Here is a 21,159-nt window from a genome sequence, read left to right on the forward strand (position 1 = left end):
CGTGACTGTGACTGTGGTGCTGCTCTCACTCACCCACCAAAGAAAAAAAAAAAAAAAAAAAGACAAGCCGTGCTGAAATAAGAATTATTATTTAGTGGCCTTGCAACGGCTGAATGGAATGTTTTTCTATCCAGTGCTTTCAACTGGGCATACTATGAAAGTAAAGCAAAGTTGCTACACTGATTACAATGGAGGGATTTTTTTTATGTTCCTGGGGGGTAGTGTAAAAAAGAAACGGTGAAAAATACAATATTTGGATTTGCACTAGGCCAAGGTGTTATGGACTAACGTCAGCGGCATTGACAGGGGCGTTTGGATTTCTAGGATCGGATGGTGGAGAAGTTGAATCTGGTGGGTTTGGAATATTGGATGGCGGAATGGGACTGCTTGTACGGAGTCCTAAGACGTCTGGCTTGAGGACCAGTCCAACGATCAGCAGGATGACCAAGAGGGTCATAAACACAGTGAAGGCAGCCCTATTTCTCCGTCTCCAAGTAAGGTACGCACGGTTGGATCTGCCTCTTGCTGGATAGGTGCCTCCAATCACCCAGAACAGAGGACATATGAACCCCGCCCAAAAGTACCATTTTCCATATTGCAAGTCGACGTCTGTATGATCATCCAAGCCTTCTTCCAGTAGGGACGGCGGTGATGATTTTGAGCGGGTTGTTTGAGTATAGATGGCTTTCAAATCATTGTCATTGTATGAATCATCGTTTAATCCCTTTTCTTGGCTGATGAGTTTCTCAAATTGTTTCTTGTCGATGGGTTTTTCATTATGGTGTGAGCCTTTTATATTGGTCAGGACATCGTATCGATTCACATCTGGAGAAGTTCGAGGGGGAACAGCGGTTGCATTGCTACCCGTCATGGCCAGCGCTGAGCCCAATTGCGGGTTAGTAGCGGCCGATGCAAACGAATAGACAGAATTGGATTTTTGTAGACCCATGCCTCGTGGATGACGAGGTGGGCGACGATTAAATGACCTATCAGGTTGAAACAAGCTTTCCCAATACATTTTTCCCGGATGCTCTTCATCTGGATGAAAAATGACACTTCCATCAAGTTCAGTCTTGATACTTGTCCCAGTCATGGACGATGCTGAAGATGATAGAAATTGCCTACGATACGAATTGGTATAGGATAATGAGCCATTTCTTGACTCCACCACCTGAGCTGGAGTGGGAGACTGTGGATAGTTCACTTCTGTATCTGGAGGAGCGCTACCCATACGAGTGTGAGACTTTCGCTTCATAAACGGTTGTTCGGTATTTTCAAAGTTGTTGTTGGTTTTGGTGGGTGACTTTGGAGATGATGCCGCTGCTGCGTTTGCCATGACTGAGGCAAGAAGAAAGACGTAAGTTTGGGTGAAAGATAAATACCAATCAATGTATGCAACATCATATAAAAATTTACGAAGTTTGGCGAATTGCAACACACCCATCAACCCGAAACCACCTTTACAGCAAGTGTGTTTACAACAACGAACCTTGGATGAAGACTGGTTTTGCTGATCTTATTCGTTGTCAAGAAAATATAAAATGAGTGTATCCACTTATTGCATAGCAAAGAAGGTTAAGAAACAGAAGAGTAAAGGAAAGTAAGAGAGAAAGATGAAGAATGACTTTTTTGAAATAACAGATGGGCAATTATAGATATTTGTCCGAGCCCAAATAAAAAAGACTAGTTGTCGAACAAAATTGGCCATTGTAGTATTTTGTACTTATCGGCGAAGAGTTTACCGGCGAAACGTACATACAGCTCTATCGCTTTGCTCGTGCTACGGAGATTATTATTACAGAACCCGTAACATTATCACTTTGACGCTTTCTCCACTTGACGTGTTAGAGTTGTTTGTTGACACAAGCAGATTATCACTGACAAAAAAATTCTCCTGCTCTTTAACTGTACTTATGGTCTCTAACGTCCACGACTACATTCACATCCTTTTGGTTTCAACGTGCGGAAAAACCTGGAAAGAAACACAGATCAAGAATGGCTGCAGTGATACCAACATCGTTCACTCATACCGTGAATTTAGGTTTTTTATTTGTTAGGTTCACTTGCCAAGTGGGCGGCTGGGTGGGTGAGGACGATATACCAACTCAATCCTCAGGTGCGGTCAAGGTTGAAACACAAGACAAGAAAAAAAATGTATTTTTATGTTCTATACCTGTTTCTTTACCTTTCAAGAGGTCATGGTGACCCCTATGCACGATGTGCTAAGGATGTCATGCCTTTATTCTTGTATCCTGTTTTTCCGAATTATCTTGCTTTGTTGCAAATTATTTGACCGCTTTAAAAACGCAATGCAATGCGCTGCATCCAGTATTTGTGTGATGAACTGACGGTTTGGCTGTGGTCTGTATACAAGTTTTGTTCGCGCATTTAGTTTTTATCAAACATCTTTAAATTTCTGAGGTAACTCTAGCAAAACTCAAAACAGTAGATTTGTTATCTCCCGTATTTAAAAAATACTATCAGACAAATTTGATGCGTATTATTTGTCAAGGAAAACCCTTTGCACACGCTTATCGATCAAGTCTACCATGGTAAGTGTAGTTGAAGTTGCATACCGTGATGGTCATAGAATATGATGACCTGCTACCAGAAAGCTAAAATGGAAAGTACAACATACTTGTATCTAATAAACAGTGTTTAGTACTTTTCAGGCACGATGATAAGCTCTGACAGTGGTCATCTTGATGCCCGTACATATCACTTCTTGCTGAATGGAAAACCAGCACAAATCTTGTACAATGATTTGTGAGAACCAGTCGTGGCGATATCCTCCAACAAACTATCTCAGTAATGTGTTCACTTGCAAACAGCTGCTGTAGAGCCACAGCATTCAACCCTCTGCCATGTTCTATTTTTAAAGCTGCGAAAGTGAACGTTTCCTCTCCCAGATCACAGTGCCTTTAAAGTAGGCATCCATTGAAATGCTTGTGAGCATATGCAGGGCACGGCATAGTGCAAAAGGTGAAAGAGCAGTCGTTGTAGACAGCGATGGAATAGCACTGATGGTTTACGATGAAGTGGCATAAAGTGCTTAATCCTCTAGCTGCGTATTTTCCTTTCCCTTTAGCTTCAGTATGTACGCTATAGCTGACATCTTCGACTTGAATATCAGCTATCAGAAATTGAATTTAGACAGCCTTGCTGCGGTGGCCAAAGATTCTGCCTCATAAGTCTAAGGCTCCTCTTACCAACATTGCCTTGCAAAGTTGAATCAAATGTCCCCGTTAGTAAATATTACTTACACAAAGCATCGGGCCAATTCAGAAAGACCTCACAACAAGTCTCCGTATAATGCCAACTCTTGCACCTTGCCACACCTACCAGGTGACCTTCTCCTCCAATGTGGTTTTCGTCCGATTCCCCCCGTTTGCAGCTATGTAGACTTGTATGCGTCGTCAATCCCATAGCGGTCGGTGCATGTTTTTGATTCCATCACACAGCTCAAAGTCAACCCGGGTACAGGTTTCTCCATCGGTAGCTACTCCGATGTAGGGATTCTGACCTTTCGACGTAACCTAATTTGCAATCGGTGGGCCAGGTAATTCATACTGCGATACCACGCTCTGCACCACCCAAAAAATGTCTGGTCATCCATCCAATTCCATTGCAAGGCAAACTCTCCATATAGACGGGAACACATGTACATTTATAGTAATGCTGTGGGAGGAATAAAAAAAAAAAAAGAAGGGTAACTGAAAAGTAACAATCAACAGCGTTGGGGTCTAGAAGAGAATAAAGAGAAAAAGACAGAATAAGTCTATTACCTTGTTTGCCAGTATGTATCATTAAGATAATCCCACAAAATGCAAAAAGAAAAACGATAATCTACAAAGAAGAAGCGAGAGCGAAGAAGTACGAGGGGTAGCGCGCAAAACTTGGGAAAAAAAAAGAGGAGGACGGGCGGGGGGTCCTTTCTAATTGTATGTAAGAGTTGAAATGGGTGGGTGGTGATATGGTGTTGTATGTTGGTAGACCTCTTTCTACAACTTCTGCTGCTTCTTGTAATGAACCTCGGAGCAACTACGCAGTCTTTCGGCAGCCTGCTCGGGGGTTAAATCCCTTTGTGGCTCGCCCATCATCTCAAATCTATTTTAGCGGGGAAATATTGAAGGTCAGTTCATCGTCAGCCCGGTGTATGAAAAAAAATAATGCCCGAATGACTTACCCAACCAAAAACTTCTTGACAGTTGCACTACGAAGAAGAGGGGGATAGAAGTGAATATGAAGATGCGTATCTCCATTATGATCCTGACCATCCACAGGCGCTTGATGAATACCCATGGAATAGGGGAACGAGCACTGGAACAAGTTGTCGTAGCGGCAGGCGATTCTTCTCAAGATGTTGGCCAGGTCCTTTTGCTGAACATCATCTAACTTGGACACACTGGTGACATGGCGTTTGGACACCACCATGGTTTCGAAGGGCCATACAGCCCAGAATGGCACGACACAGGCGAACGAATCATTTTCGCACACAACACGGGGTTTTCCCTGAGTGGTGGTTTCCAATTTAGCATAGTCACAGAGTAAGCAAGCGTTGTTCTGTTGGCGGTATTCAGCCATGGCCTTGATTTCCTTCGCGGGCTCCTCTGGCACGTCTTCGGTGCACCACATTTGACCGTGAGGGTGAGGGTTGGAGCATCCCATAGCTGATCCCTTATTCTCAAAGATTTGAACGTGGTTGATATAATCGACCTTGGCCATATCTTCATAGCACTTTATCCACTGTTTGACAACAGGAAGAATATCTTGTTCAGACATCTCTGCAATCGTGAGGTTGTGTGCTGGTGAGAAGCATATGACATGGCACTGTCCACGCACACCGGTTACACGCAGTAAGCCTAAGAAAGCAGCCAGTCAGTTAGACTTAGTGACACACCTATCAAACAAAAAAACCCCATCACACCTACCCTTGGCACTCTCTTCATCCTCCTTAAACTCTGGTTGGTCGGCCTTGACGGCAGGGAAATCATTGGGGAAAGCATAGGTGGTCTTGTAGGCAGGATTTGTTTCACCGTTGGCTCTCGTATTGCCTGGGCATAAATAGCACTTTGGATCGTATTCTGGCAAGGCAGGCGCATTAGCGGACTCTTGGGCTCCTTGCCACGGTCTCTGAGTACGGTGAGGAGAGCATAAGACCCAAGATTTTGTCAACGGGTTATAGCGCCTGTGTGAGTGTTGTGTGAACTGGAACTCGTCAGACATGTCTTCAGGTTTAGAAATGTTCGGTTCGGTCGATGGAGACAAAAGGAAAAAAGTGAAATAAGCCAGTGTGGTACGGGAAACGAGAAGTATAAAAAAAAAGAAAAAACTAAAACGTGACGTGAGATATTACCTAACCAGGCCGCGGACCATTAGGTAATGCATCACCGATCACGTGCAATTGAGCAAGGGCGAGGGTAAAAGGATTTGCCCTACCAAAATAGGGTAGCGGCCAATATCAAGGGCCTTTAAAGCTTGAACGCATGGAGCGCACATCATCCACCACTGATGACAATGAAAGCACCGTTCATTCCACCGTTTCATCCGCACCCACCACCCCATCCACATCAGTAGGTGTACTGGACTTTAATCAGTACGCTGCGGAGTCCCCTAAGCTTTCGCCCGCCACCACAGCGAGATTACCCATCTTCCATTTCCATAGCTATGGCACCAGCGGCGATCTTGGAGCCCAACCTTCCCCTCCACCTACTCCAGTGCAAAAAGGAGAGTTCCCAGAAGGCATATTCTACATCAAAAGTGCATTGAATGGTAAGGTGCTGGATGTCCGAGGCGGGTCAAGAAAGGTATAGTAGAATGGATGTCTGTCACACATCATCGGCCCCCCGCACACATATATTGAAAACTACCGTTTTAGCCTGATACTCGTATCATCTTGTGGCCGCAAAAATTTGGGAACGATCGTGACAATCAATTGTGGTTTGCCGTGGATAGCTTCATCGTGAACGTTGGGTCCCGCCTTTGTCTGGACATTCGTGGTTGTAAGTGGAATACAAATGTTGGCCCGCGCTTTCCAGGGGGCTTACCAAATCCTTTTTTTTTTTGGGTCGCTCCGTCCTTTTCACCGCTGTAGCTCTTGTGCCAGATGACTTGCGACAACTCGCGGAAACCCGCATTATCCAATATACTCGTAAATCTCGAGTCGAAGCTCATAACCAGCGCTTTGGCCTCTCCCCTGATGGTTACATCTATTGCTTAGCTCATCCAAATCTCGTGTTCGATGTGCGGGGCGAAAGCGACCGTGACGGTGCCACCCTGATTATTTATCCGCGGAAGCACTCTGATAATGGCGGGGCAGTTAAACACCAGCGCTGGTTATGTGAACCAGTCAGCTCGTCTCCACCACAACACGCCCCTGTACGCCAACCCACCAACAGCCTGCGAAGGGCATTGACAGGGTCGTCTTTGAAAGATTTGTTGTCTTGAAAAAGTCATAAAAAGAAAAATATAATGTGGATGGGAATGGGGAGGAAGCTACTTCTAGAGCGAATGAATGAAAAAAATATATGTATAAAAAAATGAGGTTACTGGCATTTACTAAATTAAACCGTCATTTCCCAGCTATGCTTTGCTTAGCTGAGCGAGCGGGCTGGTAAGCTGAGTACAACGGCATTTGGTTTATATAATGGATTCGTTGGTTCCGGTGATAATTCCTCCTTCTACCAAAAAGTTGCCCCATTCTGTAATGAAGCCCACCCCACTGTTCAGTCCATGTGTTCACTTTAAGCAAAAGTCATCAAATCAAAATTTACCTTGCCAGTCGTACCCACTAGGAGCTCCCCAGAACGGGATGTTGCTGGATTTTGGTGGTTGTTTGGCTTCCGTTTCAGGCTGCATTTTATCGTAAGAGATAGGCGGTGCATCTGATAAACTGGCCACAAACTGCTCAATTGGCCAGTTGGCAAACAAGGTTTCCTCTAATTAAAGGAAACAAGATGAGTAAGGAAAAATGCCACGCATACATGTAACATGGTGGCGACTGTACTTGCCTACGCTCATTTGGGGGGTCTGCGGCTGTTCAGGAACAACCGGTGGCCGTTCTTCAGATACCGACACCTTTTTGGTCTCTTCAGGTTCCTTCTTGCCATGGATCTTATCGATAGAATCTTGCAATTTGCCAATCAAGCTCATAATCGGAGGCTATAAATTTGTGCATGAGGAAATTGAACAACGAAAAGAGTATTACAGTGGAGGGGTACATACAGCGTCAGGCCACCGAGAGCATACGCTGGCAAAGATCTTTTGCGATGTGGTGAGGTATTTACGAGCATCTGCTGATATTTTGGGGGTTGTTTTGGCAGCGTTATAAAGGTGAATGAAGGCCGCTTGCATAACTGTCAAGGCTGAATCAAACATGATAAAAGAATCGGGCAATAAGCAAAAGTGCGCATCGTGAAGTCAACTTAAATGATCAGTGCTTACCAGCTGTATGTCCAAAATGCATCAAGTCGTCAATGCGAACCACCCGAGCGACATCCACAATGGATTTAGCAGCTTCGGTGCATCGTCTTGCCGCTTCATTGTCATGTTCGTTTTGTCCACTGACAATGAAAGGTCGATTCAGCAAAATCACAACAGCAAAATAGTAAAGCATAAACGGGCCTGAAGTTCATGGTTTGGGTGTTAGTAATGTGTTTGGAAGCAGTGGACATCGCGCCCAATCAGCGTTGCTTTGGTTTACCTTTTTCCGCGTATGCCTTATCAGGTCGTAACTGAGAGCTGAATTGCGCTCGAAGGGACGATACCTCACTGTCGGTTATATTCAACCGCTCTGGAAGACATTTTCGCCAGTCAAGGAGCATCCCTCGCAAGAGTTCAGTGACATTTTCCACCTCTTTTCTGCCATATCCCATGGCTTTGGCCTTGGCAGAGTACAGGCGACGCAATACCTCACCAACAATTTCTGACAATTTGATGAAATGGAGGAAGGTCTCGTCTTTCTCATTGTTAGCCTCTGGCTTTTCAGTATCGACATCTGCATCTGAGATACCAAGGGGTCTAAAAGCGCATAGTGAGATACAATGTAGAAAAGTGGTCAGACATTTTTCAAACATACCTTCCAAGCATAGCACAGGTCCATCGGTCGGTAATGTATGTGCTCCACCATAGTCTCCTTGCAAATTCCTCTTGTGCAGGCGATACTCTAAATGTTCCATTACATCGATGAAATCCAATGTCTTGTGCCTAAAATCATCAACGTCAAATTAAAAAACCTTTTTTTAAAAAAATCAAACGTTGTGTAAAAACACTGTGGTTAAACTTTACCATTCGAATCACCATACCACACCATATCCAGTTGGGATTACCGTGTGCTGTGAAATTGGGGTTACTGATGACCAACAGCAACGATTGGATAGTAGATACATTAGGGCTGAAGTATTGGCGGGTGAATGCTATAGCAGCTCTATCGGTGAAAAGCTTGTAAAGGCGTTTTGAGTCAAGCTTATGACGGACGAGGACTGGGTGGTCCGATTGGAGATGTCGGCAGGCGACGCAAAACATGGCATTCATTAACATTCTGGAAGGCAGTGGAGTGGTTCTACCCTCAAAGGCATCCATGAATTCCTTTTGATCGATAATCGGACAATTGACCATAGATTCCTCAAAGAAGCTAGTGAAGAAAAAAAAAATTGTGGGTGAATAGGTTGGGTCAATACGCATCATAATCAAGTAGACAGCATACGTTTTGATCAACAAATCCACGAGGTCTTTGGGAGGCATGGCGCCTTTCATATCCAACTGAGCATTTTCCAAATCTCTTGCATGTTCATGGTCATATTGTTCCCTAACCACAAAAACACCTCCATCTTTAATTTCACCTGATTCTTCCTTGTTCTCGGGCTGGTCTGGAAAAAAGATTTTCTTGGTGCCAAATGTTGTCGCATCGTAGACTTTATTGGCAAACAAGTGGATGCCAGCTGAACCTCCAATATACTTGCATACTTTTTGAGAGTCCGGAACAGTCAAAGTGCGCATACTACCATCCACCATTTCGCTTTGCTTTGGAATTTCTGGAGCTATAACCATTTGATCGCTCTTTACCGGTGGAGAAACGTTTGTCTGAGGCTGAACTTCACTGCTAGCCGAGCGGGTCGACGTTCGCAGTGTTGGGGATACTTCCTCATCCATGCTTGCTTCATTGACTTCCGAATCGTCTGGTCCAAATCCATTTCGGAGGGCTGCAGTAGCGGCAGGATTGCCTGACTGAGCTATATTCTCAAGCAGCCGTTCCATCTTCTTCAGTCGATCTTCCAAGCTATCGATGTATCTAAATTATAGAAAAAGATAAACGCACTTAGTATTTGACAATGACTTTCGTGTTCTACTCTATTTGCTATACCTACCCTTTTGGAGGACCTCTCTTTTTTGCAACCTAAACATATGAAAAAAATAATATAGAAAACGATTAGAGTGGGAAAATTATAAAAAACGCTTTGACTAGGAGTCGTTGTCAGTACCTCGTTGAATGTGCACTCCCAACCTGCATTGACACACGTTGTGCAGGCATGGGCACCTGCCAAATTGTCAAAATCGCATCTAGTGAGAGTACCGAGAATTAGATGGTGTAGGCTAAACAATATTCAATATCAGCTTTGTTTCCCAACTTACCGAATCTTTTTACGTCGGCAAGTATCGCCTATGATAGAGTATTAGTGTAACCTATAAGACAAGGTTTCCATGAAAATAACCCACTTACATGCTCTACTGACTCGTACCCGTTTACTGCCTCTCGCATCGTCGGGTGAACCAGGTTGAGGTTGGGGTAATGTGGACTGATATGGACGAACATTTTGTGGTGGTGAGGATTGTTCGAATGGTGGTTGCTGGTTATAAGTCATGGGTCGAAGTTGATTCATCCCAGAAGGATTGTATGGATTGTTCACTAGGTTAGCAATGTGAGGTGCTTGAGTTGGTGGTGGCATTGCATTGGATTTCCTAAGGAGTTGACGGCACAGAGGTAGGCAAAAACGCTTTTCGGGCTTTTGTGGGCCCGCGAGAAATTCAGTCACAAAGCGGAGATTTGTCTGCTCCATGTCTGTGCCAAACGGGCCGGTAAGCAAGCTGCCAAAGTGGCACCACGGCTGGAGAATCAGACACTAATACATACGCTAAAATCAACACTATAGAGGATTCAGGTTATAGAAGGCCGTCGATCAACGCTTCACCATACCCGCTACTTTCATCCTATTCGCTTGTTTCTCCACTGTGGTAATCTCAAGGCAGCCCAACTATCCTGACCAAGGCTGTTCCACTCCCCAGTCAGCCCCAGTAGATCTTACCGCTTGTTTCAGCAGTGTGCCACCTCCCTTCCCCGCTTCTTTTCCAGTCAACCTGTTGCCAGTGTCATTTCTCAACCTAGTCTGCACGGCTTGGAATAACATATCATAGGTTGAAAAGAGCTTGAGGATGGGCCAAGAAGCATGTGCTGTTATGATAGACTGATTGGTGAGCTAATTCTACCGTTTTTGTGTAGGGTTGTGATCCAATGACTCGTTTTGGACAACGGCGCTGAGGGATTCTAAAAAAACAATAACAACCAACTCGAGCAACATCCCTTGGATCTTCTCCTCATGGATCGAATGACCAATCACGAGTATGATCAACAGTATCGCCAGCATATGGACAAAGTCCAGCGCCAAGCCCAGTATATCAACGACTTATTACGTTACTCGTCCCTTCAGGACCAAACTCGTTCTTCCCAACACCGACAACAACAGTATCACCGTGGCCACGTTAACGTACCTCTAACAAGACACGCTACATACCAAGATCAAGAAGACGACGATATATCAGAAATTATTGTTCCAGTCAAACCTAAGCCTAAACCTCTTAAACCCATACTGCGACGTACTGTATCATCCACAGTTGCCACAACTCAGCCGCAGCCGACCTCGGCTCGTCGTCGGCCGATCTCCGCCAACCAGACACGACAACAACCCCACTATAAAGAAAGAATACCGACAAATGATTTTCGAAAAGTTCGAATACAGGAAACGCATGATGTTGCGTATTATCCATATAACCATGCGAGCGAGGAAGAGGACGAAGAAGAAGAGGAAGAAGAAGAGGAGGAACTCTGGTATGACGAAAGGCAGACGTATCGCCAACCCAGCAGTCATCATCATCATACCCAACCCTATCAAAGCGAGAGCGAAGAAGATGAAACCGATTCGTACTCATCCAATGAACCACACGTACAACCTAGTCCAACATGGGGTAGAGCTTCCCCACCGCCTCGACGAGCGAGCCAAGTCAGCAACAACGATACTGCTAACCGTCGGTATCCAACTCAGAGGTTAGAGAATTACCTGAATGCATCGGCTGTCAGCCCACCTTCACATCACAGGCAGCCACCTCAAGATTATACGGAATCAGGGCAAAGCACGCCTACAGCCAATAACGCAGTAACATCTATGTTAGAACAATTTTTTATAAAAACGCCAAGCGGTCCTGTGCTTAGCAGTACGGTATCATCGCCAATAAGCTCACAAGGGGATGCGACGAGTTTCCAGTCATCGCCACGAACACCTTCTTATTCTTCATCGACGACAGCGAGCAACTCATCTACCAACAAAAGCTTTTTTTCTTCCATATTCCGCAAAGGCCCAACCTCCCCTGGTGCACCGAATATTATTGCCGCACGACCGCCACAGCGTCTTAACGCCAAGCGCAGCGAACTTTTGAGCCCACAGGATATGGCGGAAATCCGAGATTCCACCCGATACGACGCAGGCGAGGTACGGTCTGGGACACCGGCCAAGGATCGAAAGGCCATGAAAGTGGCGTCGTTGCCCCATGTGTGGTGTTTTCGTATCTGGTCGCAGCAGCAACCCCATCACGAACAGGAAACGCCGGTATGGACGGCGTTTGATTACAGCAATCAGAAAAAGCTCTCAAAGGCGTTCAGTGGGGGCAAAGAATGCCATTTCCGAGATAGCCATTTGCAAGGGGACGTCCTGGTGCTGCCCTCTCACAATACTGGCCAGGTGTTTGAAGGAAGCAACTCAGTCATGCTCGAAGTACGGCAAATAAGCGTTCAGCAAGACACCACCTTCGTATATCGTGAAGGGGTGAGAGCATGAACCGCACAGGAAAACAGGTTCTCAAGCAGACATTTAGAAAGCCGTCTGCTTGAAGCAAGTGTATGCAGTATTATAATCTCTACTATTGTACAATGTAAATTTTGACCTTTAAAAACAATATATATATAAATCTTTTTGCAAGAAGCATGCAAAGCAAACACCTATGTATACGTTGTACATGCAGAATGGCAATCTCTATAGTAATATTCTCTTCCATTGTACAGTAGTATATCTGTAACAAAGAGATCGTATGATGATTTTTAATTTTGCAAAGAAAAAGAACTTTTCCATGTTCGCATCCACTCATTTGATTCAAAAGTGTTTATTTTTTATTTTTTTTTGGGTAAAAAAGTGTTGGGATTAATATTCGGCTTTATACAAGGGTGGATAAGCAGGAGGGACGGTTGCTTGTAGGCATGAACGCGGTACCCAGTACCGACAACGAGATGCAAAGAGGGTCAAACGAATAGGTAGCTATAGCTAACTAGTGAAAATGCAGGTGATATGAAGTTTTGGGAAGGGGAATGTTGGATATCAAGAAAGAAAATTTCCTTTGCGAAATTCAAGCGGTTTATGAGCGCTGGCCAAGGATAGAACCCATGACACGTTGGTTAGGACTTGGGCTGATACTCATGGCCATCATGCCAGCCGAGACGTCGTCATCATCGTCTTCGTCATCATCGTCGTCGTCAGAAGAGTCCTCATCATCATCGTCGGCAATCCACTCTCGATAGATATTATCGATGAAATGCTTGCTAGATTTTAATTGGTAGGGATCGAAAGGAAAGAACGACTCAATTCGGACTTGGGTATTGGGGTCATTGCTTGAGCAGAACACGGACTTGTTGCGTTCCAAGATCGGGTAGACATACAAGAAGTTGGCTTGATTGGCAACCTTGGCAAACTGGCGTACCACAGCAGGCGAACACACTTTAAGAGGATTTAAAGTGCTGTTGATGATACGTTGCATGGGGTGTAATCCTACACACCATTTCTGACCGGCAATCTTAGAGCCAAAGGACCCGCCAATACCTCCTGTGAGGATGTCGGCATCCATTCCACTCATGCGGCGGGAGGGGTCAGTGCCGTCCATGCCAAGGTCGTCATTGAGCATATCGTCGAATCCATCGTCCACAAGCTCTCTCCATCGGAAGCAGAAGACGTACATGATGGCTTGGACTACAGCATAGAACACAGGATGTCGGTTAGCATCAGGTCCAGTGGCCAAAATCTCGTTGCCATCCATGTAGTGTTCACACCATGAGCTCAAAATGTAAACGGCGTTGCGCAAGCTGGTGCGTCCAATGTATTTTGCACGGGCAAGGTAGGAAGAAACATAGGCGGCTGCGGCGACACGAGTGACAGTGGGTTTGGCAGTTTGGAAAGTGTGTTCAAAGAGATGACCCAAGAAAGCGTCAGGGAAGGTAAGAGCGTCGGTTGAGCAATAAAAGAAGATCAAGAATTGAGTGTATCGCGACTTGAAGGTTCGAAGGATGGTGCGGTCAAAAAGGTCCAACAAGAAAAAGAACAACTGTTGTCGTTCCTCAGAACTGACATTAGGATTTGTGCTAAGTTCCTTGAGATACCGGAAAACAATATGAAGCATGGCATCCAACTTCTTTACAAGTAGCTTGATGTGGGTAGCTGTTCGAGTTTCCTCCTCGAGGTCGTCTTCAGCTTCGGAGTCACTGTCTTCAGCAACGACGCCATCTTCGTCATCAGAATCGGCTTCTTCATCACTTTCGTCGTCGTCTTCGTAATCAGCATTCAAATTCATGTCAAACGCATCTATTTCGACTTCATCTTCTAAATCTTCAAGCTCGATTTGAATTTCGACCTAATAGCAACGATTTTAAGGTTACTTGACGTTGTCCATGCGTCCTTTTTTACATCTGATCGTCATACACTTACGTCAATCAGAATGATTCTCTCGATAGCCAAGCCAAGCACTTGCTTACGGAGAATGGGAGAGTAGTCGAGGATTTCTAAAAGGTTGTTCACATAGGTAGCTTGTTCGGCGACATTGAATCGCTTGTGTGGGAACGTTTCTGCCAGAACAGTAACCAGTTCGGTGGCAGAGGTAGGGATGAGGGACAGTACGTATCGAATAGCGTTGTGGGCTCGTTGATATGTGATGGAGCGGGTGACCATCACATTTTCAGGCATTCTGGAACGATACGTCAACCGTCGAACAAGATTGAAGAGTACGGGTCGAACGTAGTAGGTATGAGCTGACACAAGGTTGCCGATGAAGCCAATATATTGGTCCACAAAGGCTCCTTCCCGTACAGTCCAATCGACAGACAGTACTGCTTGAACGAGATCGTTGCAGGATCTATCCAGTTGCGTGACGATTTGCGAAAGGAGTTTTATCCACATGAGCAACTTGGATGGAGATGGAGCCCCAGGGAGATTAGGCTTCATAGTGAGCTGGGAGATCAGGTCATTGTATCGTTCTTCGTTACCCTATCGAATAAAAAACCGCTGTTAGTACAGTGCGCTGGAAAAGAGCAAGTCATTGCACGGGGGAGGAGCGAGATATAACATAAAAGGTATTAAAAAAAAATAGAAAAAGGTGCGGGGAAGGAAATTGAAAGAAGAAGGATTAGACCCAAAGGCCAAACTTCAGCTTTGCAACGAGTCGCCTAGACTCGTTTTCCGTCAATTCCAAGTTTCAAACTTGAGCTTGAAGAGGTTCATAATTGGAATTCAATGATGACCATCTAGCAAGACTCAACCCACCGTCTTTTCTTTTATCTTTCTCTCTCTCTTTGCCAATGAATGATGTAGACAGCAGGGAGGCCAAGAAGCCTGCTCCTCCGTTTTGTCTTGCAAAACAGTATGCTTGGAATAGAATATATACTTTTTCTCTTAATATGCGCGGATTTTGGTTGTGCGGGGACCCTTCATAGACAAAAAGGGGGTTGGCTTTCGAACTGCGGCAGCTAAAAAATTTTCTTCCATTCCCAAGTGAAGAAATTGTATCATTGCTTGCCCAAACAGTCTGCCAAAGCGTTCAAATGGGTAGCGAAGGTCTGTAAAAGATTCGCCAGTGAGGGCATCAAACAAGTTTCGGGAAGATTCCCTTTTGCATACTTTTATGCCTTGCCTCTAGCCAGAAACAGAGGAAGGATTCAGATAGAAATACCGCGAATCATTACAATGAGGAGGGTATATTGGGACGTCCATATGAAGGTATGTGTGTATAAACTCATTGCTATCGCTGCTATGTCTTTCGATCTTTTCCACTAGCAATAAGATTGCGCTCTATGAGGCAACGACGAGGTACCAAGGGGGGGGGAGATGGGAAAGGGAAGGCGTATGTCTACAAAGCATGATAAGAACTTACCTCACGCTTATCTTGAAGAGCTCCTTGTAAGAATGACGCCATCATCTTTTGCATGCTCATGAGCTTTTCTCTCTCGATCTTGTTTTCATTTTTTATCTTGGTTGCCACCGTAACGGCGGCCGACTCGAGGTTGTAGCTGGCGGTCATGGGGTTGGAAGGTGATTCGATGACGGGAGTTGAAGGATCGCCTCTGATGAAGGTGAAAGGTTGTGAACCCTCTATCTCTATGGACTCAATGTGGATTTCGTTTGTTCCAGAAGACACCGGCATGGTAGTTGGTATAATGGGCAGTCGAGAAAGCGAAACGAATAAAATAAAAATATGGCTAAAAGCAGGAAAAAAAAAAAAGAAAAAAAAAAAGAGCAGTCATGGTTCCAGCACAGCTTCAGTCAGCATCCTTTCGCACCCAAAATTTTGTCATGGAAAAGCGGTTGGTTTGACAGTTTGTAAAAATGCAGGGCTCGACTCCAAAATGGATCCCCAAGTATTACTATTTATTAATGTCAACTATACAATAAACTTAGTGTCAAGACCGGTGGAGAAATCCATACACAGAATTTTACTATCCTGGCTCGTACTAATGATACGCGTTGCACTGAACGCAGTGGAGAAGACCCATCCCGGATGACCCGTTTGAAAGCTGAGCATGCAATGTCCAGTATGCATATCCCATACTCTGATGGTCTGATCGTAACTGCCACTGACAATCAAATCCTAATGTGGGGTTTTAGTATGAAACGGAATTTCAAAAAAAAGAGAACTAATTACGTGAACGCTTACCTCATTAAAACTTAATGTTCTAACAAGATCTTCATGACCTTCCAAAGTCATCGTGCATTCGCCAGTTTTAGCGTTCCAAACTTTGATCTTCTTATCGTTGGATCCAGAGAGTATCCTCTTGCCGTCGAATTGAACGCAGGCCAAACCTCGAGTGTGACCGACAAACTCTCTCTTGAGTTCCAACTTCTTCAAATCCCACAATTTAACCAGGCCATCACCTGCTGCCGATACAAGTTGATCTCCATGAACTTGAACAGAGTTGACCGGCCCGCGGTGTCCATTCAGCGTGACTACAGGGTCACCTGTGAAGCGATCCCATACTCGAATAGTGGTATCTTTAGAGCAACTGATGATGTATTCGTCATTAAAGCACACATCTAGCACACCGCCAGTGTGGCCATTCAGTTGCATGGAGAGGTCCATGGTGTCCAAGTTCCAGACTCGAACAGAAGTGTCGGATGATCCAGACACCAACATATTTCCATGGTAACGGAGACACAGTACGCTGGCTGTATGGCCTTGAAGCGTATGCATACACTGATGCGTACGACTGTTCCAGATTTTAATCTTTTTATCTCGGCTTCCGCTGATAATTTTTTCGTTGTCAAACTGTAAGCAATAAACACTGTCCTCGTGACCCTCAAGATAGCGAGTTTCGACTTGTCCTTTTCGCCAGCGTTGCTTCAAATCAATTCGTCGTCGATATAAGTCGACATAGTCGATGTAGTCATGTTTAGGTGATGGAATATCCCATGCTGGCTGTTGCGAGACAAGACTATGCCAGACTTGGTTTTGCATTGCCAAATTATGCCATGACTTGGAGACAACGGTAGCCGCTAAGATGCTTTGTAGATCACAGTATTGAAAAATGAGCGTAGCCACTTCTGTAGGCATACTCGTAATGATATCTGTAGGATAACCAAATCAAATTTGTTCAGTTCTAGTAAAGAAGATAAGGTGGACATTCTCTCAAACCATACCGAAACGTGAGCGAGGTGTGCTCTGTGCATGACCAGACTCAAAGCCTTCATCATCTCGACGTATCGCTTTATCCGAGGAACGACGAATCAGTGTCAAAGACAACTTGCGTTTTGAGCCTTGTTTGATGGAGTTGTTAAACAGAGAAAAGGAGGAGCGGCGGACTGTAGGTGCCTCAACCAAGCGAGCGGTGCCAGTGCCATCCCCATTGTTTTTTATTCGGATACGAGTAGGTAGTAAGGTCGTGGCTGGTTCACATCGAGCGTCGTTCTTTTTGAAGGCTGCCCATAAAGCCGAAGGGTGTTGGTAAATGACCATGAGGAATGGAGGAGGAAAGGTCAGGAGAGAGAAAATGGAGGGTCGTTGCCAAACTTTGTTCTCGGAGGCGGAACCAAAAAACGTTCCCCGCGAACATAATTTTTTTCAGCGCCGATTTCTCCTTTAGGCAGTAAAGGTGGCAATGGGGTACTCCGTTTCAAAATCATATTACTTTTTATTAACAAATTACACCTCACACTAAACCAATCGCTTTGAAGCATGAATGGAGGTTTTCACTAGCCACTGACCGAGCCTTATCAGCGCCATCATTCAATACCTGTTGAACATACCCAGCATCCAGTCGACGCATTTCAGCTTGTATAGGCTTAAGTGCTTCTACAATCACTTCCGTGACCCTGTCTTTAAGTTCCTTGTTGCTTTGCACAGATTTGAAATCCTCCACAACTTGTTCTATTGTCCGGCCTTCCAGCTCAGCTTGAATACTCAACAAATTGGCCACCCCAGGTCTATTAACGGGGTCAAACGTGATACCTCGGATGCCATCGGTCTGTGCCCTGGCTATCTTGCTTTGTACTTCATCCGGACTATCAGTCAAATTGATACGAGATTGGTCGGATGGATCGGATTTGGACATTTTAGATCCCGGCTGACGTAAAGACATGATTCGTTTCGTCGCTGGAGCTGCAATGGATGTATTTAGTATTTATTTTTTTTCTTATATAATCCACGACCTTGTTTTCCCAGCCCAAATTTTTTTTAGCGTACTTACGAACAATAGCTTCAGGTAATGGGAAAAGTCTAGTTTTAAATGTCTTGTTAAATAATGTTGCTACATCACGAGTCAGCTCAAGGTGCTGAAGCTGGTCTTCACCAACAGGTACATGGGTAGCTCTAAAAATATTCAGAAGACAGTGGCGTTAATGGCTTATATTTTCAATAAACGCTGTTTGTTATCTTCACATACTTGTACAGTAAGATATCAGCAGCTTGGAGAACTGGATAATCCAATAATCCCATTTTCAATCCGGTGGTAAGGGTCTCATCCGAGAGGGATTGTGAGTGTGTAGAAGAGGTGTTGGTTCCTAGTTTGGACTGTCAAACGGGAAACCAGCCAATGAGAGAGGAAGATAAAGCATAATATCACAAAATTGAGGAAACATAAAAAAAAATAGTCAGTGCCTGTCTTTTTCATCACAAGTATTAAGGAGCGCGACGCCGCCATAAGCTTTTCATTGTTATTTTTTTTTACCTTCCATTGAGTCATGCGACTGAGCCAGCCTACAGGGGTAATGCAATTGAATATCCATTGTAACTCGGCGTGTTCCTTGACTTTACTTTGCTCGAATAAAACACTTCGCTTAGGGTCGATACCACAGGCTAACAGTGACTTGGCCATATCAATTTTGGCCTGTCGAAGTGTTGCTGGGTTTTGGGGCATCGTAATAGCGTGTAAGTCGACAATACTGTAGTATATAGTGGCGTCTGTGGATTTCTGAAGTTGCACCCAGTTGTACAATGCGCCAAGGTAATTACCCAAATGAGGTGTGCCTGTTGGCTGAATGCCGGAAAAGATCACCTTGGACGCTGCATTTTTCAACATGGCGACAGCTTAATGTGACAAAGCTTTTGTTGATACTAAGTAACGAGCTGGCAAACGGCGGGCGGGGTGTGTAGTCTTGTAAAAAATAAAAAAAATTTATTGGATTGCAAAGATTTCAGTGGGTAAAAAAAATATATGTATTATATACAGGTTTGGTTGGTAAGGGTCAGCATCTTGATTGCAAGCATCCATTTAAAGCCGTAGAACGTAGCTAATGCCATAATGGTCTGAGACGATAGGGTCAATAAAAACTAAACATGGGCTGATTTGTATGAGATTGATATTGCACTCACCTGATACTTGAGTGTAGCCTTTTTCTTCGTCTTCATCGTTGTCAAGGTGAGTATCTGCCACCATGAATTTTTCAACGCGCACGCCTTCGATATTCATATTGGACTGTCGTGGACTCCATAGCACATGATCAATACTCTGCACGGCCATGAGTTCGTCAGCGTCAGTGAGGACGGTTTCGGCCGGTACAACCATACCATACTCATCGACTTTGACATCTCCAAACGTGACTGGATGAAATCCATAGCTTTCGTAAACAGCGTCCTTCAGATCGATCTTCCAACTGTCCTCATATTCAACCTTGCCGTTGATTTTCTTCCCTTCACCAGACAGGACTGCTTTCATAAATTCGTATTCTTCGGAACTTTCTTCGCTTGGTTCGGTAGGTGAGGATTTCTCTTTGTGGACAGCTGCATCCACATTCAAGTCGCCATTCAGGACCACAGCCGAACCATCCTTTCCTGACGTCTCAGCTATTAATGAATGTAGCCAGGAAAATTGATTCATGCGCGTCCTCACATCGTCGTCCCATAGGCTGGTGATTTGTTGGTATGAAGCCTGAGCGTGTGTTGTGTACAAATGTACCAAGCTATTTGGCTTGCACTCTATTTGAGCATAGATGGCTCCTTTCCGCGCCATCCTAAGTACGTGGGAGTAAAAAAATGTGTAAGTGAGAGGTATATATTTTCAAAATTGAAAAGAAAATATGTGCGTGTGGGGCCATCACAACCATTGATTGACTGGTAGCTATTTGCATTTAAAAAGAGTATTCAACAGAGAGAACAACTCACCAGTCACTATGACGACCCCGTGGATATTCTATCAATCGAGAGTCTTTGATAGGAAATCGGGAGAGTACCAAAAGACCGCCATCCACTGCAATCTGCCATGGGTACTTTCGGCCGGATTCCACATGGTGATTGTAACCCATTTCACGGGCAGCTCGAATAAGGTGGTCTTTGCGGCGACTACCGAACCCAAAGCTTTCTTGAAAGCTAACGACATCATAGTTGGGAAGAACATGCCGTATAATAAAGTCCGTTCGATCGTCCTTGTAGTCGCTCCAATTGTTCTTTACACCTGGAGGTCTCATAAATATGTTGAGGGTCAAAAATTTGGCTGTGTCATTTGCGATCTTATCAGGGACGGAGGGAGAGGGTAACGATGCAGGTGAAAAGAATATGGAACAAAAAAGTAAAAATGAAAAGATAGTAATACATAGAACGCACAATCCAACAATGGGATATCGCCATCGAGCAATGCGAGGGTGCAATTCAAGCTGAGGTATCCGGAATCGGGAAGAAATCGACCGTTCATCTGCACGGTCATCTGATAACGTTGGAAGGGCTATAGAAGATTGTGTGAAGCGTGTGGGTATCCGTCTAAAGAAGTTGAGAAGACGGCCACTCCAAGTGGTAGCTGGCGGATAGAGCTCATAGGCTGGTGGAGCGGACAACGTGCTAATTATACTTTCATGCGATTGGGAGCGACGAATTAATGGTGTCTCTGGGGTATTTTCAGTCTCCCGCTCATAAAGCTGTTGTTCTTCGTCGTCCTCTGGAAGCTGAATGTCACTCATTAGGACTAAAAGACAGTTGAAAGAAAGAAAGAAAAAGCTGAGGCCAAGCGTTTAATTTCCAGATTAGGCTGAGAGTTCGCAGTCAGACTTGAAAGCAGACGATGATGACGTTGTTGTCGGAAATCACGGGTTAGCATACCAGTAGCCAAAGAAAAATTACCACTGAAGTACTTTCACTGAACGATAGTAAAGCATGTTT

At 44.7% G+C, this 21,159-nt stretch overlaps 10 protein-coding genes across 10 annotated transcripts; 2 read left to right on the forward strand and 8 right to left on the reverse strand.

Moving 5' to 3' along the window:
* Positions 1 to 71: 71 nt before the first annotated feature.
* On the reverse strand, positions 72 to 1,601 carry K450DRAFT_240349 (uncharacterized protein). Its single transcript, XM_051588913.1, has one exon. It carries the CDS (start codon positions 1,442 to 1,444, stop codon positions 278 to 280), a length of 1,167 nt encoding a protein of 388 aa, XP_051444793.1. The 5' UTR covers positions 1,445 to 1,601; the 3' UTR covers positions 72 to 277.
* Positions 1,602 to 3,625: 2,024 nt separating this feature from the next.
* Positions 3,626 to 5,655, reverse strand: K450DRAFT_240355 (uncharacterized protein). Its single transcript, XM_051588914.1, has 4 exons — positions 5,357 to 5,655; positions 4,932 to 5,228; positions 4,187 to 4,862; positions 3,626 to 4,107 (listed from the first exon to the last, which is right to left on the reverse strand). The coding sequence occupies exons 2-4, from the start codon at positions 5,224 to 5,226 to the stop codon at positions 4,002 to 4,004; spliced, it is 1,077 nt and encodes a 358-aa protein (XP_051444794.1). The 5' UTR covers positions 5,227 to 5,228; positions 5,357 to 5,655; the 3' UTR covers positions 3,626 to 4,001.
* K450DRAFT_199132 (uncharacterized protein) lies at positions 5,487 to 6,447 on the forward strand (the record flags this gene model as incomplete). The annotated part of the gene is made up of 3 exons (XM_051584588.1): positions 5,487 to 5,807; positions 5,879 to 6,002; positions 6,095 to 6,447. 3 exons carry the CDS (start codon positions 5,487 to 5,489, stop codon positions 6,445 to 6,447), a joined length of 798 nt encoding a protein of 265 aa, XP_051444795.1.
* Positions 6,448 to 6,543: 96 nt separating this feature from the next.
* K450DRAFT_240365 (uncharacterized protein) lies at positions 6,544 to 7,685 on the reverse strand. The gene is made up of 5 exons (XM_051588915.1): positions 7,444 to 7,685; positions 7,225 to 7,364; positions 7,011 to 7,161; positions 6,774 to 6,938; positions 6,544 to 6,701 (listed from the first exon to the last, which is right to left on the reverse strand). The coding sequence occupies exons 1-5, from the start codon at positions 7,613 to 7,615 to the stop codon at positions 6,640 to 6,642; spliced, it is 690 nt and encodes a 229-aa protein (XP_051444796.1). The 5' UTR covers positions 7,616 to 7,685; the 3' UTR covers positions 6,544 to 6,639.
* A 1-nt stretch (position 7,686) lies between these two features.
* K450DRAFT_240367 (uncharacterized protein) lies at positions 7,687 to 10,026 on the reverse strand. Its single transcript, XM_051588916.1, has 7 exons — positions 9,719 to 10,026; positions 9,631 to 9,658; positions 9,480 to 9,558; positions 9,366 to 9,394; positions 8,705 to 9,289; positions 8,287 to 8,632; positions 7,687 to 8,205 (listed from the first exon to the last, which is right to left on the reverse strand). Exons 1-7 carry the CDS (start codon positions 9,942 to 9,944, stop codon positions 8,068 to 8,070), a joined length of 1,431 nt encoding a protein of 476 aa, XP_051444797.1. The 5' UTR covers positions 9,945 to 10,026; the 3' UTR covers positions 7,687 to 8,067.
* A 127-nt stretch (positions 10,027 to 10,153) lies between these two features.
* Positions 10,154 to 12,264, forward strand: K450DRAFT_240369 (uncharacterized protein). The gene has a single exon (XM_051588917.1). The coding sequence runs from the start codon at positions 10,593 to 10,595 to the stop codon at positions 12,102 to 12,104; it is 1,512 nt and encodes a 503-aa protein (XP_051444798.1). The 5' UTR covers positions 10,154 to 10,592; the 3' UTR covers positions 12,105 to 12,264.
* Positions 12,265 to 12,407: 143 nt separating this feature from the next.
* On the reverse strand, positions 12,408 to 15,773 carry K450DRAFT_240370 (uncharacterized protein). Its single transcript, XM_051588918.1, has 3 exons — positions 15,454 to 15,773; positions 14,016 to 14,570; positions 12,408 to 13,941 (listed from the first exon to the last, which is right to left on the reverse strand). The coding sequence occupies exons 1-3, from the start codon at positions 15,721 to 15,723 to the stop codon at positions 12,676 to 12,678; spliced, it is 2,091 nt and encodes a 696-aa protein (XP_051444799.1). The 5' UTR covers positions 15,724 to 15,773; the 3' UTR covers positions 12,408 to 12,675.
* A 135-nt stretch (positions 15,774 to 15,908) lies between these two features.
* On the reverse strand, positions 15,909 to 17,142 carry K450DRAFT_240375 (uncharacterized protein). Its single transcript, XM_051588919.1, has 2 exons — positions 16,234 to 17,142; positions 15,909 to 16,167 (listed from the first exon to the last, which is right to left on the reverse strand). The coding sequence occupies exons 1-2, from the start codon at positions 17,125 to 17,127 to the stop codon at positions 15,961 to 15,963; spliced, it is 1,101 nt and encodes a 366-aa protein (XP_051444800.1). The 5' UTR covers positions 17,128 to 17,142; the 3' UTR covers positions 15,909 to 15,960.
* Positions 17,143 to 17,679: 537 nt separating this feature from the next.
* On the reverse strand, positions 17,680 to 19,156 carry K450DRAFT_240377 (uncharacterized protein). Its single transcript, XM_051588920.1, has 4 exons — positions 18,740 to 19,156; positions 18,455 to 18,582; positions 18,260 to 18,381; positions 17,680 to 18,171 (listed from the first exon to the last, which is right to left on the reverse strand). Exons 1-4 carry the CDS (start codon positions 19,088 to 19,090, stop codon positions 17,723 to 17,725), a joined length of 1,050 nt encoding a protein of 349 aa, XP_051444801.1. The 5' UTR covers positions 19,091 to 19,156; the 3' UTR covers positions 17,680 to 17,722.
* An 11-nt stretch (positions 19,157 to 19,167) lies between these two features.
* K450DRAFT_240382 (uncharacterized protein) lies at positions 19,168 to 21,000 on the reverse strand. The gene is made up of 3 exons (XM_051588921.1): positions 20,173 to 21,000; positions 19,384 to 20,021; positions 19,168 to 19,317 (listed from the first exon to the last, which is right to left on the reverse strand). The coding sequence occupies exons 1-3, from the start codon at positions 20,958 to 20,960 to the stop codon at positions 19,283 to 19,285; spliced, it is 1,461 nt and encodes a 486-aa protein (XP_051444802.1). The 5' UTR covers positions 20,961 to 21,000; the 3' UTR covers positions 19,168 to 19,282.
* Between the last annotated feature and the right edge of the window lie 159 nt (positions 21,001 to 21,159).

This window comes from Umbelopsis ramanniana, assembly GCF_025399195.1.
Source record: "Umbelopsis ramanniana AG unplaced genomic scaffold K450scaffold_26, whole genome shotgun sequence".
Lineage (NCBI taxonomy): Eukaryota > Fungi > Mucoromycota > Umbelopsidomycetes > Umbelopsidales > Umbelopsidaceae > Umbelopsis > Umbelopsis ramanniana.